This window comes from Platalea leucorodia (assembly GCF_965183815.1).
Source record: "Platalea leucorodia genome assembly, chromosome: 3".
NCBI lineage: Eukaryota > Metazoa > Chordata > Aves > Pelecaniformes > Threskiornithidae > Platalea > Platalea leucorodia.
The window spans coordinates 86,936,230-86,949,651 of NC_138825.1; the positions used below are offsets into that span (position 1 = coordinate 86,936,230).

The 13,422-nt window shown below is 39.4% G+C and overlaps 1 protein-coding gene across 11 annotated transcripts in view; it reads left to right on the forward strand.

Moving 5' to 3' along the window:
- The window catches only part of MDN1 (midasin AAA ATPase 1), a 109,214-nt gene that overhangs the window by 53,204 nt on the left and 42,588 nt on the right, over positions 1 to 13,422 (forward strand). For all 11 annotated transcript variants that reach the window (XR_014227773.1, XR_014227774.1, XM_082307862.1 and 8 more), the window contains 12 exons: positions 1,135 to 1,343; positions 1,923 to 2,068; positions 3,674 to 3,876; positions 4,978 to 5,198; positions 7,362 to 7,475; positions 8,325 to 8,457; positions 9,128 to 9,237; positions 9,912 to 10,045; positions 10,989 to 11,149; positions 11,488 to 11,608; positions 12,711 to 12,921; positions 13,064 to 13,295. Coding sequence is in view for 9 of the 11 variants with exons in the window: in XM_082307862.1 (XP_082163988.1) it covers positions 1,135 to 1,343; positions 1,923 to 2,068; positions 3,674 to 3,876; positions 4,978 to 5,198; positions 7,362 to 7,475; positions 8,325 to 8,457; positions 9,128 to 9,237; positions 9,912 to 10,045; positions 10,989 to 11,149; positions 11,488 to 11,608; positions 12,711 to 12,921; positions 13,064 to 13,295 (1,995 nt within the window). In the remaining 2 variants the exon portion in view is untranslated. The remainder of the gene's footprint in view (positions 1 to 1,134; positions 1,344 to 1,922; positions 2,069 to 3,673; positions 3,877 to 4,977; positions 5,199 to 7,361; positions 7,476 to 8,324; positions 8,458 to 9,127; positions 9,238 to 9,911; positions 10,046 to 10,988; positions 11,150 to 11,487; positions 11,609 to 12,710; positions 12,922 to 13,063; positions 13,296 to 13,422) is intronic.

A 13,422-nucleotide genomic window follows, 5' to 3' on the forward strand; every position in this document is an offset into this window, starting at 1 on the left:
TCAGCAGTGAGCTGGTCTTTTGGTATTTTGAATGCTGTTTAGTTTGCCATGTACTGTAGTGATGCTGTCTGTCTGGCAAGGAAGAAAACTGCACTGTGATGGGCATATGATAGCTTAAGAGACTTTATATCCCTGTTGCAGGACAGACTATTACACTGGACAATTTGTAGCAGTATACCTGTGCCTTAATTCTCCATTTCTAGTTTAGGATTTCCGCACTTCCCTGTCTCAGTGTAATGGAGTTGAGGATACATGTGTTGAAAATGGGGACGTATTCAGATACGTTAGTAATGAAAGCTGGTATATGGACATAATTTTCTTCCCAGCTTTTTCCATCCCATCCATAAATTTGAGTTTCCTGCAGTGACAGAACTTTAAAACAAACAAACAAACAAAAAAAAACAAACAAAAAAACCAGAAAAAAACAACCAAACAAAAAATGCAAACAAACCAAAAGCAAACCATCCCACCCAACAGACAGTCTCAGACCTGAAGTAGTCTCTGGGGGAGATGGGAGGAGAACATACAGAGTATCTGTATAGTACCTACCTTTTATAAATTCATTAAAAGAATATTGGGACTGATATGCTCTCGTTCCTCTGAATTGGAAACAAGATCTTTGACTTTTCAGAAACCCGGCTTTCCTGAATTGTATATCAGGTTTTTTTCCTCCTTGCTTTTAAGAGATGTCTACTGATATTATTAACTACTTGGGTGTTGGATACTTTGATTTTTAAATAGCACAAATTTATCTGAAGCCATTACTAAGACTTTTAAAAGTCGTCTTTATAGCTCAGAGGCAGTTTAACTTTTCTCTCTGAGTAGGCAAATGATAAAATAGACATAGCTCAGATATAACTGAGTTAGAAAATCATACAGTATATATGTGGCTAATTTTAAAGTATAATTATTCATAGAGATTTCTCATGTAAATTCAGTAGATGTCTCTGGCTTTCTAGATATCAGTGTCCCTGTTTTTATGAAGATGAATTTACTTTTTCAGAAGAGCAGCTTTGGTGGTTCCGGAGTGCTACTTTAAAGCCCTAAGTTACATCTTAAGAATGTAAGGCAGTTGGACTAGATGATCATTGTAGGTGCCTTTCAAATGAACTATTCTATTCTAATATCCAACAGGCTTTTCCTTTCCATGGATCCTGTTCATGGAGAAATATCCAGAGCCATGCGGAATCGTGGGATTGAAATTTACATTCCTGGGGAGAACGATGGAAATGTATTGGACAATCTGGATTTGAAGTTACTCCTGCATGGTTTGGGTTTAGTGGGAGACAGCGTCTGTGATGCACTTGTGGCTGTGCATTCAGAAACCAAGGCAGCAATAGCAGGTAAGAAAAGTCTGTTTGGTATTTGTTAACAGCTTGGGCTCAGTACGTACATTTGGATTAACTCTTAATATTAAAGCTTTGTTATTTTATTGTGTTATGTCGTGATACAAGTAAAAGCATAAAAGTATAATCAGGTTGTTTTGGGTTGTTTTTTGCGTTCTGAGGAAGTAGGCCCAAATCATAGAAAGATGGGAACTGCAGGTGTTTTTTAAGGAGCCATCAGACACTGGCAAGTGTCAGTTGCCTATTGCTATAGGGAAGGTAATATATTCTAAGTGAAAATGAGCAAAATTGAGGGTTTGCGCAAGGCCTGTTCAAGTTGTTCTTTGGAGCAAGATGGCACTGAGTTTCATTCATCTCAGCTGCTTGATGTCTTATTTTGAGTTTGTCACCTGTTATTTACAGTCTTGTCAGATTTTCTTATTAACCTTGGTAAGAACGCGTTTAATTTTCAGGACCCAGTAGGATTCATTTGTTTTGGATCTTCCTTGGGGACTAAAGTGGTGTTTGTCCTCAGAGGGTTAAAGGGCTGACAATTACTAAACATTCATATCACCCTAAATGCTCTGTGTCTTTCAGGTTCTGTGTCATCTTTGTCACCTTTGCTTCAGGCTGCTGCTTTAATTGTCCAGCAGATACACAGAGGCCTTGGATTAGCAAAGTCTTTTTACAGAGCCTGTTGGGAAGTTTATGGCCGCTCACAACAACTGCAGATTAACCAAAAGGTAAAAGTCCTGTGTTTGAAAGCTTTTCTTACATCATCTAAATAAGTGAAAAATACCATTTCATGAGGCTAGTGTTTGAGATCTTCTGTTTCCTAAGTCCCTGAGCCAGGGGTTGATGAAGATGGTGCTCTTGGAGGGACGAACCAAACCATTTTAAAAACCCTCTCATGCATCTGTCAGGTGATGAAGAGGAGGGATTAAGTGGCATTGGGATATTTTCTGTATCTTTTAGATTCTGAGCCTTTTTTGGCTCAAGTGTAAGAAGTACAGTTCTGCATGTAACGTTCTCTAATAGATCAGTTGGAGCACGAGAAGTTGTTTTTTGGTATTGAATAGTGAAGTACAGTGAATTTCAGCTGTCACCTGTCATTTTCTCAGCCTGGTGGCATGCTACTGGAGACAGAGGTCAGATGAGTGAGAGTTGCATAAAGACTGTCAGTCTGGGATGTGCTGATTGAGATACTCCCCGGGGGATAAATATGGTTTGTCGGACACTTTGTAGATAGTGGCTCACTCTTTTTTGCAGCATAAGGGAGCCAAAGAATATCCCAGTTGGACTCTGAGGCATACTTGTTTAACAGCTTCAGCTGAGACTTTGGGATACTAATACTATATATATAATATATATAGTGTATATATATATAATATGCTAATAATAATATTATATATATATACTCTCTATATATAGTATATATATGTTATATACTACTAATAATGTAATAGTGTATATTATTACCAATAAATATATATTAAATATATATAAGTATATATCTATATATAAATATATAATATAAAATAATATATTTTATATAATTATATAAAATATAATATAATATACTATTATAATATAGCAATAATATTAATGTAATATTAATAATACTATAATATAATATATACTAATACTATATATATAATACTATACTAATACTAATAATCTATAGCCTGAAACACTGCATGCTGTCATCTGGAGACAGCAATACTCACTTCCTATTTTAAGCTCTGATCTGATCCGAATTCTCTCAGTGCCAGAAGGCACACAAGGCATGAACATCGTTCTTCCACTTCAATCGGTTCTCAGCCTGTTCTTAATCCTTTCTGATCGAGTGCTCTGGGTCTTGATGTCTTTCCTCCCGTCTATCAGCTTCCAGGTGTCTTCACTTTTTTTTGAAAGTTGATGCTCGTCGTTTCTGCAACTTCTTATTTTTTCCGGGAGGAGGTAGTTGGCCTCCTGCCCAACCCCCATGACTTGGAGGGCCAGTGGTTTTTCTGTCAGGGTGGCCTTCCCTTAGGCTGCGTTGGTTTGTGGCACCTTCTTTGATTTTATCCGGTGCACCCTCCAGAGAGGGATCCCCTATCCACCACCCAGGGGACGCGCCTTCTAGCCGTGCAGCCCCAGCCGAAGGATTTTAAGCTCTGCACGATGTTATTTGACTTATGGCTGGAATGTTTTGGTACTTGTATCGTGTAGGTTATATAGTGTTTGTAGAACATTTGGTTTATAATGATTTCATAATAAATACATAGAATTAAAGAGTTCCCTGAGCTATTGTACTTGAATACATGTTGGAATATGATTCTAAACTGCTTTTTGGTTGTTTGTTGTAGCTTGTGTTAGAATTGGTTACGAAGCATGCTTCATCTCTGGCTTCCCCTGAAATTTGGGGTGACTCCCTGCTAGCAATGGGATTGTGGCCAGACTCCCTACCTACAGGTCTGTTTGCAGCTGAAGACTCTCTTCTTTCGACAGTCCAGAGTGATGCACAGGTCCTAATTTATTGTCTGAATAGACTAAACCTTAAAAACTACAGGTAGGCAAGAAACGCTTTTTGTCTAATAAATGAGTAACAAACCAGATATGTGTGAAACACTGATGGCATGTCATTCTTCCCTGCAGAACTTTGTCTTGAGCAAATTGTGTGGGTAGAGACTCTGGCAGCCACACTCTGTAACTGAGGCTCCTGTTATGTTTCCATGCAACCACTACAAATACAAGTTTAATTATTTACTGTTTCATTCTTCAGTCCAAATGACTTGACTCTATTTAATCTTCGATAAGTACATTTACCCATTTTGAGTTGAGTTAGGAGTAGGCATTTAGCAGAAAATGTGAATGCAAACACGGGGTTTACAAGGTAATAAGAGCCCCTCCAATCTCTTCCTTCAGTTTCCTTCTGAGCTTTAAAAAAAAAAAAAAAAAAAAAGTATTTAATTAGTTTTAAATATACTAATGATCCTCTGTACTTCCTGCTTTCATGTAAACAATTATTCATCAGTTATTTTAAGTCTAGTAGCTTCAGGTGAAAAAACAAATTTCCTCCTTCAAACAGCTGTCTGAAAGAAGTCTCATGCGCAGGGGCCATATGCAATAACTCTTTTAATGATTTCTTGTGCAATATAACTGTTATTTTCACAACACTGGTACATAATCTTCCTGCCTGCCTGCTTTGCTTAGTGACCTACTGTGAATAGATACTGTGGTTTGCTTCCAGTGAAAGAACAAGCTGTAGAAGTTAGTACTAAGATATAACATTGAAATTGTAAAATCTTGGCAACGTGCTGGGCTTTTTGTATCAATGACACTTCTCTCCTATCTTTGTCTTTTTTAACTTACCTTCGCAGATCATTCTGGTACACAAATCAATTATAATTTCTTAATGAAATGCTATGCATATTCACTTCTGGCACTGCATGTATTTTTGGTAATAGGGAGTTCTTAACAGTAGACACCCCCAACTGATTTGAAGTTGGAAACGGGCTTTAAATCTAAATAAAGAGGAGAGATTATTGCATTGCTGCCTTCTTGCCTGAAGATGGTTGCATGCTGAGTAGCTTGACTTGCAAAATATATTCTTTCCTGGAACTGGCAGTTCAAGCCCTTGATTGCTGGACTTCAATTCTTTGTGTTTCAGGACACTACCACTGACTCTGCAAGATCTTCAAAAAATTATGCAGTCCACTAATCCTGAGAGTCTCCAATTTAGTGCTGTTGAGATAGAAGCAAACTGGATGGATAAAACAGAAGTTCTCCAGGCTTCAGTGAAATTGTTCATAGAAAAGGCAACCAATCAAGATTGGACACTGAGAGTTAAATGGCTTAATTCCTTAGCCAAAAATCTGCCACAGGTGCTTGGTATGTAATTATTTAACTTTCTTTTTTGCCTAATGGCCGATATATTATATTTTCACAAATTGTAAGTCTTCTAAGAAAACATTCAGAGCATTCAAATGTTGTGATACGAAAGTTCTCAACTATCCCTATGTATTGGGTTTTCGTGGCCAGGTTTTGGTAGCAGTGGGGCTACAGGGGTGGCTTCTGTGAGAAGCTGCTAGAAGCTTCCCCTGTGTCCGGTAGAGCCAATGCCAGCCGGCTCCAAGAGGGAGTCGCTGCTGGCCAAGGCCGAGCCCATCAGCAACAGTGGCAGCACCTCCGTAATAACATACTTATGAAGGGGGAGTTAAAAAAAAAAACAACTGTGCAGTTGCAGCCAGAGAGAGGAGTGAGAATATGTGAGAGGAACAACTCTTCAGACACCAAGGTCAGCGAAGAAGGAGGGGGAGGAGGTGCTCCAGGTGCTGGAGCAGAGATTCCCCTGCAGCCCCTGGTGAAGACCATGGTGAGGCAGGCTGTCCCCCTGCAGCCTGTGGAGGACCCCACGCTGGAGCAGGTGGATGTGCCCAGAGGAGGCTGTGACCCCATAGGAAGCCCGTGCTGGAGCAGGCTCCTGGCGGGACCTGTGGATCCACGGGGAGAGGAGCCTGTGCTGGAGCAGGTTTGCTGGCAGGGCTTGTGACCCTGCAGGGGACCCACGCTGGAGCAGTCTGTTCCTGAAGGACTGCACCCCATGGAAGGGACCCACACTGGAGCAGTTTGTGAAGAACTGCAGCCTGTGGGAAGGACTCACGTTGGAGGAGTTTGTGGAGGACTGTCTCCCATGGGAGGGACCCCACGCTGGAGCAGGGGAAGAGTGTGAGGAGTCCTCCCCTGAGGAGGAAGGAGCAGCAGAGACAACGTGTGATGAACTGACCACAACCCCCATTCCCCATCCCCCTGTGTCACTGTGGGGAGGAGGCAGAGAACTCGTGAGTGAAGTTAAGCCCGGGAAGAAGGGAAGGGTGGGGAAAGGTGTTTCAAGATTTAGGTTTTATTTTCTCTTTATCCTACTCTAATTTGATTGGTAATAAATGAATTCTCCCCAAGTCAAGTCTGTTTTGCCCATGACAGTAATTGGTGAATGATCTCTCCCTGTCCTTATCTCAACCCATGAGCCTTTTGTTATGTTTTCTCTCCCCTGTCCAGCTGAGGAGGGGGAGTGACAGTGGCTTTGGTGGGCACCTGGGGTCCAGCCAGGGTCAACCCACCACACCACACTAAATCGAGGGCATTGAGGCTCCAGGGAGAGACAGAAATGGGTTGTGCATGTTAGGGCCAAGAGGAGACTTTGGGCTAGACATTGCCTTTTATTATTCAAGCATGCGTGTAACTTGTACTGCTTCTGAATTACAGTTATTTTTGGATACCTCTTGGTCTATATAAGCAAATATACCTTTCTCTTTGCTATTTTTTTTTTTGATGGTGATAGTAAAATGCCTTCTGTTTATTTGGTGTTAAAATGCAAATGGTTAGAAAGCCAGGAAACTGCAGTACTGAGATTTCTTGAACCTGTGTTGCCTGAACATTCAGGATAGCAGCTGAGATGAGGTATTCATTGCTTAATTACATTAATCACATTAAACTTGTGGAGAATTTAGATGGGCATTAGTCCAAGTAATTCACACACTTAGCTTCCTTGTATGGTGTGACATCTCAGACTGTATTGTCCCTATGTGAATGGGATTGCTCCCCCTTGATCCCACTGTCTTTCCAGGCAGGTGTGTCTATAAACTAGAAAATATCTAGAAAGTTACTTTAATGACAGGTGTGCTTGTATGTGATCCCATCCCCCCCATCCCCCCCCCCCAACTGGGGAAAAAAAATCAAAACCAGATGTATTCAGAGGAAGATTTTAAGATTTTAAGCTACAAACTCATGGATTTTCACAAACCATATTTTTAATAGCATACATGAAGTATCACCAGTTTAACTAGAACTCTTTACTGGATTTATCTCTTTGGCCATGATATTCTGACTGCTTTTAAGATCTCTTGGAGCTGATATGTAATAAAACCAACCAGCATGTCCAGAGTGCATGCACAGATGAGATTCAGGCTGCTTGTGCTGGCTCAGTTGAAGTTATTTTTATTAATTTGTACTAAATGCTCTTTTACATCTATGTTCTCCCCCCTTCACCTACAGATCCAGTGCGGATTCAGTTGGAAGCAGGTGCTGTAGCCCTTGGTAGTTTCTATGCCAGTCCCCTCTCATCTGGAGTCAGTAACATGATCAAGTTGCTACAGCCAACTATGACAGGTACTTCTGAAAAAAATTTGATGTAAGACATTGGTGCTTCCTTTATTTGTTCTCTGAACACACTGCAACCCTTCTTAAGAAATGTGTGTAACGTAACAAAAAGGCTAAATTCTAACTGTACGTTGCTTTTGTTGCAAAATAACAACAAAGCCATTCTTGCTGCCTAAAACTGCAAATACAGCAATTAAATGCATTCATCCTATGCAAATTTCATAGGAGTGCGATGACTATGAATCCTGACTGTGTATCTGTGACCCAGGTGTATTCCTACAGCTCAGAGTTAAGCGATGCTCTTAAGAGTGATGCATATATCTAATCTGATACATATAATATACATAAAATACATATAATATTATATGTATTTCTGACAGGATAGTTTAGGCATCCTGTTTTTTCTCAGCATTTATTGTGTTGGCCCATCTGAAACCTATACTGAGGCCTGTAATTTTCCCTCGGTGTTCTACAGGGAGCTCAGGCCTGTGGTTTCCTTTCCAAGCTTGTCAGGTGCACGATAGCTACATACAGTGACACTGGACCTTTTATGGAGGGTCCTAGGTATCTCGCCTGGGCTGTGAAGGAAAAGGGAGTTGGACTTGAGTTTCCAGGAGACTTTTTGGGTACTCTGACTACTGGTTAATTTACTTTCATGGTTCTGTTTCACAGAACCTGCAGTCAGCTTAATGCTTTTCTGTTTGGATATCTGGAGTGAGGGAGCTTAAGACTCTGCCTCCCTATTAGGCTTCTTTCTTTCTTTCTCTAATGTTCTTGTATAGGCAGGAGGATTGAGGAAAGCCTTTCACTGAATAATATTTCCACTGCTGTCCTGTCTTATCTTGCCTGCCTTCCCAGATGAACATGTGATGCCTCTGGACCCAAGATGGAATATGCAGTTTTTGGATATCATTAGAAATTCGATGAATTTTGATACAGAAATGGAACATACAGATCAGCTTCTAATCCTTTTGAAGTCCGTAGCAAATCGGTAGGTTACAAAAAAAGCTTGTGAAGACTGCCCAATGACTGTAATCAGTACTGTATGAACACTTGCAGTATCTGCCAGGGATGTTTTTAGGTTTTGATAGATGTGATCTAAAATACCTGTATGAAACCTCTGCCTGGTATTTAAATTCTTTGCTTCTGTTTTCTGAAGATGCAGACTAAACCGAATCACATAATATAGGGAGGAGGGCTCCCAGTATTCCATATAGGCTGGAGTAATTCCAGGACAAATCAGAACTGTGGGATAAAGCATAAAAGGGGCAGAAGCAGCAGTGTGAAATCTCTGACATTAAACTTAAATAGTTGCCCTGCTTTTGGATTTGGACTGCTTTTCCTAATAAGAGCAAAAAATTTACAGATTTTGCAGTTACAGTATAAGGAAGCAGCTGCTCACATATCCTACAAGTGTTGGTGTTGCATCTGCTTAGTAGCTCGCTACTTTTTCTTTCCTGGTGATTGCTGAAGTCAGGAATCTGCTTTTTGTGAAGCTTGCTTCTGTAGAAACCATATTCAAGCAATTAGTTATGCTGCACTTCATTCTTGTTTCATAATAGAGTGAAATATCAAATGTCACTTTCTGTAGTTCACCATTCTCATAAGGCAGAGGCTTTAAAATGATACTGAGTTTCTAACAACTTTACTTGTTAATTCAGGGCAGTATTATTTCTTGAACGAGAAAAAAGAAGCTACACTGAGAAGAATTTGATTACCAGCAAGAAGCCAAGAAATAGCGTCTTAAGAATGTCTCTAGATTTCCGCAAAGGTGGGTTGATTTTCACTGTTCCTTTTGTTTCTATGGTCAATTAGAAATATGGCTAATTTGCACCGCTATGAAATGTGTACTTGAAACATGATGTGTCCTGAATGAGCAAAGGAAGATTGTGTGAATGTAAAGTAGTCAGATGAGAACTAATATGATATGTTCCACATTATTCTCTAAATTAGATATACCTTATGGTACAGCATTTATGTCCAGCCTCCACGAGGTAATGAATGCATGTCATTTAATTATCTGAACTTTAGGAAGATGGTGGAGAGAAACTGGAATTGCGTTTTGTCTTTGACTAGTAAGAACAGCCAAGTTCCTCAGGCGTGCTTTTGTTCTAATCCTTTCTATTGTTTTATGTAATTAGGATGTTTACCCCTAAAACAAAGGGGAAAAATTTAGTGAAGTTAGTATGATGCATAGAAGCAACTGATCAATGTTTCCTTCATTCTGGATTTTTTTTATATTAAATGTGTAGAGGTAATAGAGAATTGTGCAAATAGTGAAGGAATACTTTTTGTTACTTGGATTCTTAGATCTCTCAGGTTTGTTTTTTTTTTTTTCCCCAACCACAAAGAGGATCTCATGTTCAGAAATCGACCCTTACTTGTCATGTGATATGGCTGGAATATTCAGTCTCTCCCTTTCTTTCTCTCTTCCCCAAACCTCAGATCCAGGAAGTTACAACTGCCTTCCTCATGCAATTGTGGTCAACCTTGCTGCTTTCTTTGAACTTTGGGATGCATTTGCATTTCACTGGGTGAAGTCTACTCAGGTGGCCTTAAGTGATGATGACATGCATGATGTAAGTAGACTTTTCATAGTATGTTTATGAGAGTTATGTGAAATTAGGCAGCGTGCAGAACATTTTTAGTTTCAGGGATCATGAAATAAACTGCAGTGTTTCTGTTGGTATTCAGAATATGCCTGACACCAGGCTAATGATCATGTTGGTTTCAGTGGCTGTATTTGTGCTCTGTCTTCTCATTTCTTCTGTGTGGAATGTAGGTTTCCAGCCTGCAGATACTCGGGGGGGGATTATCTTACCTAAATGGGTAATGCACCTGGGACCTAGATATCCATTGTGCCATAGAAGAGCCTGTTGCTCTTCACTAATGGTAAAGGGAGTATCCACATCGACCTCAGATAAAGATACCTGAACCTGGACAGCTGACATGCAGGTCACAGGGGTGGTTCACTTCTCCCTCTCCCTTTTTAGACCATGATGATCATTTTGCTGAAACCTGACAATGACATTGTAGACTTGGTGCAGGGATTGCTTGGTTTGGACTTGTGTAGTTCCACCTGGCAGCAGAGCCCTGCAGTATTCTTGGAGAACACATAGTTGAGTGCTAGTTGTGTGCCACTAAGTATTAAAGCATTGCTTGATTCTGAAATTAAAGCATTGCTTGATTCTGAAATTAAAGCATTGCTTGATTCTGAAATTAAAGCATTGCTTGATTCTGAAATTAAAGCATTGCTTGATTCTGAAATTAAAGCATTGCTTGATTCTGAAATTAAAGCATTGCTTGATTCTGAAATTAAAGCATTGCTTGATTCTGAAATTAAAGCATTGCTTGATTCTGAAATTAAAGCATTGCTTGATTCTGAAATTAAAGCATTGCTTGATTCTGAAATTAATGGAAGTGACAATGGTTTTGCATTTTCTCTTGCTTGAAGAAAGAAGTATTCTGTAACATGCAGGACTCAACAATGGGAAAAATGTAACCTTTTTGGCTTGTTGTTAGATTTTGTACTGCTTGCTGTGGCGTGACCGGTTCTGGGCAGTCTCTGACACTCTGACAGTGGATTCACCAGGGTTGTCACTTCTGTCTCTGCACTGGCACTGGGTTATGAAGCATCTAATTGACAGAATTCCTCAGATGCTTATCGGATCAGATCAGCACAAGTGAGTGACTTTGATTTGTGTTTCTGTTAAATGGTTGTATAAATTACCCTTTTGTTAATATTATAGCTAATTAATGTTGTTTGCTGTTAGTGTCCAAGTTGTGTTCCATCAGTGATGCAAGTGCAATGTATGTATGTAATAGCTGTTCATTTTTAAAATTCAGATTTCTTAGCATTGGGCTGCTTCTTGCCCAAATGATCATCTGGAATTTTTACCCATTTTCTGTACTTTAAAGTTAGGTTGCCCCTTTAGTGGAAGGACTTTCCTTTTTTATTCATCCTTTTGCCTTTTTTCTGAAATTCAGTTAACTGTGTGGGCTCTTTTTTTTAACCTCCAAGGGTTTCCAAGGAAATTCAATCTGTTTCACAGCACATTCAGAGCTGCTTGGCCAATCCTGCTGGTATTTCTGCCAGTATGAAGATATTACAGAAGTCTCTAGGAAGACCTCTTCCTTTTAAGGTATTGGTACTCTGTTTGCAAAAGACTTGTATTTCCAACGATGTCCAAATGTGCTTTAAAATAATCATAAAGATTTGCAGCACTTGCTTTCCAGGCCAGCAAAAATACATTCCTTTTGGACTTGTTAAATTGAGTAAAAAGACTATTTCAGCATATGTTAATGTACATCACTTTTCTGAAATATAGCAGTTATCTAGATAGCATTTCTACTATTAATTATGCTTTGTACAGGTAGCAGTTATTTAATATAGAGTGGTGCACAAACATAAAAATATTACTACTTGCTCTGCTCTGGAGACTTGTGAATATCAGTATGCCATTTGCTTATTTAGTGAACATATGTGTATATAGAATACCTTTTATACAGCATACAATGGGGCTGCTTTATGACTTACCAAGACAAGGCCTCTTAACTCTGGCAGGCTTTTTTTTCTTAAGTTATTTCACCAGTTGGTGTCATTCAATAAAAAAATCTTAGAGTAAAATTTTCTAAAGAATATAAGTCCCTTTTTAAAAGCAGGGCACAAGTAGACATGTAGGTTGCTCATGTTGGTGATTAGTAATTAGACCTAGGTTTTTATGGCCTTATGTCTCAAAGATACTCAGCTGTTCAAAAATGCGTGTAGTTACTTTGTGGGACTTTAAAGAACATTCAGTGATTACTGAGAATTTTGGGAGATTTTTCTAGGCAAATGTATTTAAATTGCAGGTATAAAATGCCAGTTTCTTTTAAGTGACAGTAGCTTCTGGCATTTTTTATTAATTTGTGTACTTATTGCCCTTAGGTTAGGTAAGTTGCCATGTTCAGATATTGTTTGTCTGCATAATCTATGTAGTTTCTTCATGAAGGGAAAAAAAAAAACTGGACAAGGAGGAATTGTGGCCAACTGTTTAGATTTCTGTCTTCCTGATGTATTGAGTAGGGCTACAAAAGAATTGTTGTTACGTTGTTGCAGGTTGGTTTACGTAGACTTGTACTTCAGTCGTGTGCATGTGAATTTGAAATCTTAGTTCTGACTGCACTCACAGATCTTGTTTCTTGTTTTATTAGCACTGCTGAAACGAATTGCCACTTGTTTAAATGTCCTTTTTGTGTTTCCAGGATAAACTGGGCATGGAATGTTTTTCTCAGTTAAAAATTCTCAGCAAACCACTTAACATCTTGGAGCTGAGATTCGCCTTTGGAGAAAGTAGATGGCAGGAAAAAATGTTCTGTCTGAAAATTGCTGCCACTGGATGGAAGACGAAGAAAGCATTGCTGCAAGCTGATGGCCTGATAATTAGAGCCAATCATTTAGAAGATGTTAGTCTGGGTAGGTAACACTTTTGAAGAGCCTAACAGGACGATTTCTGCCATCTCCATTCTTTATGTATACAAATGGAAAGGATGTGAAATGTTCACTGGAAAGAAATACAGTACATGCATTTATGTGCCTCTTACGCTCTGTCAAACAGGTCAACTAAAGATTTTTTTGAAAGCTGTACATTCACAATTGAGAGCAGAAGGAGTTATATATAGTCATTTAGAAGAAAGGTTTACTGAAGATGCCATCTCCAGCCAGTTAGACACTGCCTTGTTGAACCAGCTGTGCAGTCGGGTTCAGCTGTGGCCTGCAATGGAGTACATAGGCGTGCTCTGGCAGTACAAACTGACAGCAGATTACGTGGCCAAGGCTTGTGCAAGAAGGTAAGAAGAAGGTTGGAGCAATAAATCCTCTATTCCTTTCATGAGATTCAGAATCCCTAGCTAAAAGCTGTAACTTCTGTACTTCACATTTGTATGTAAATCTCTGTGTGTGTACATATATATATGT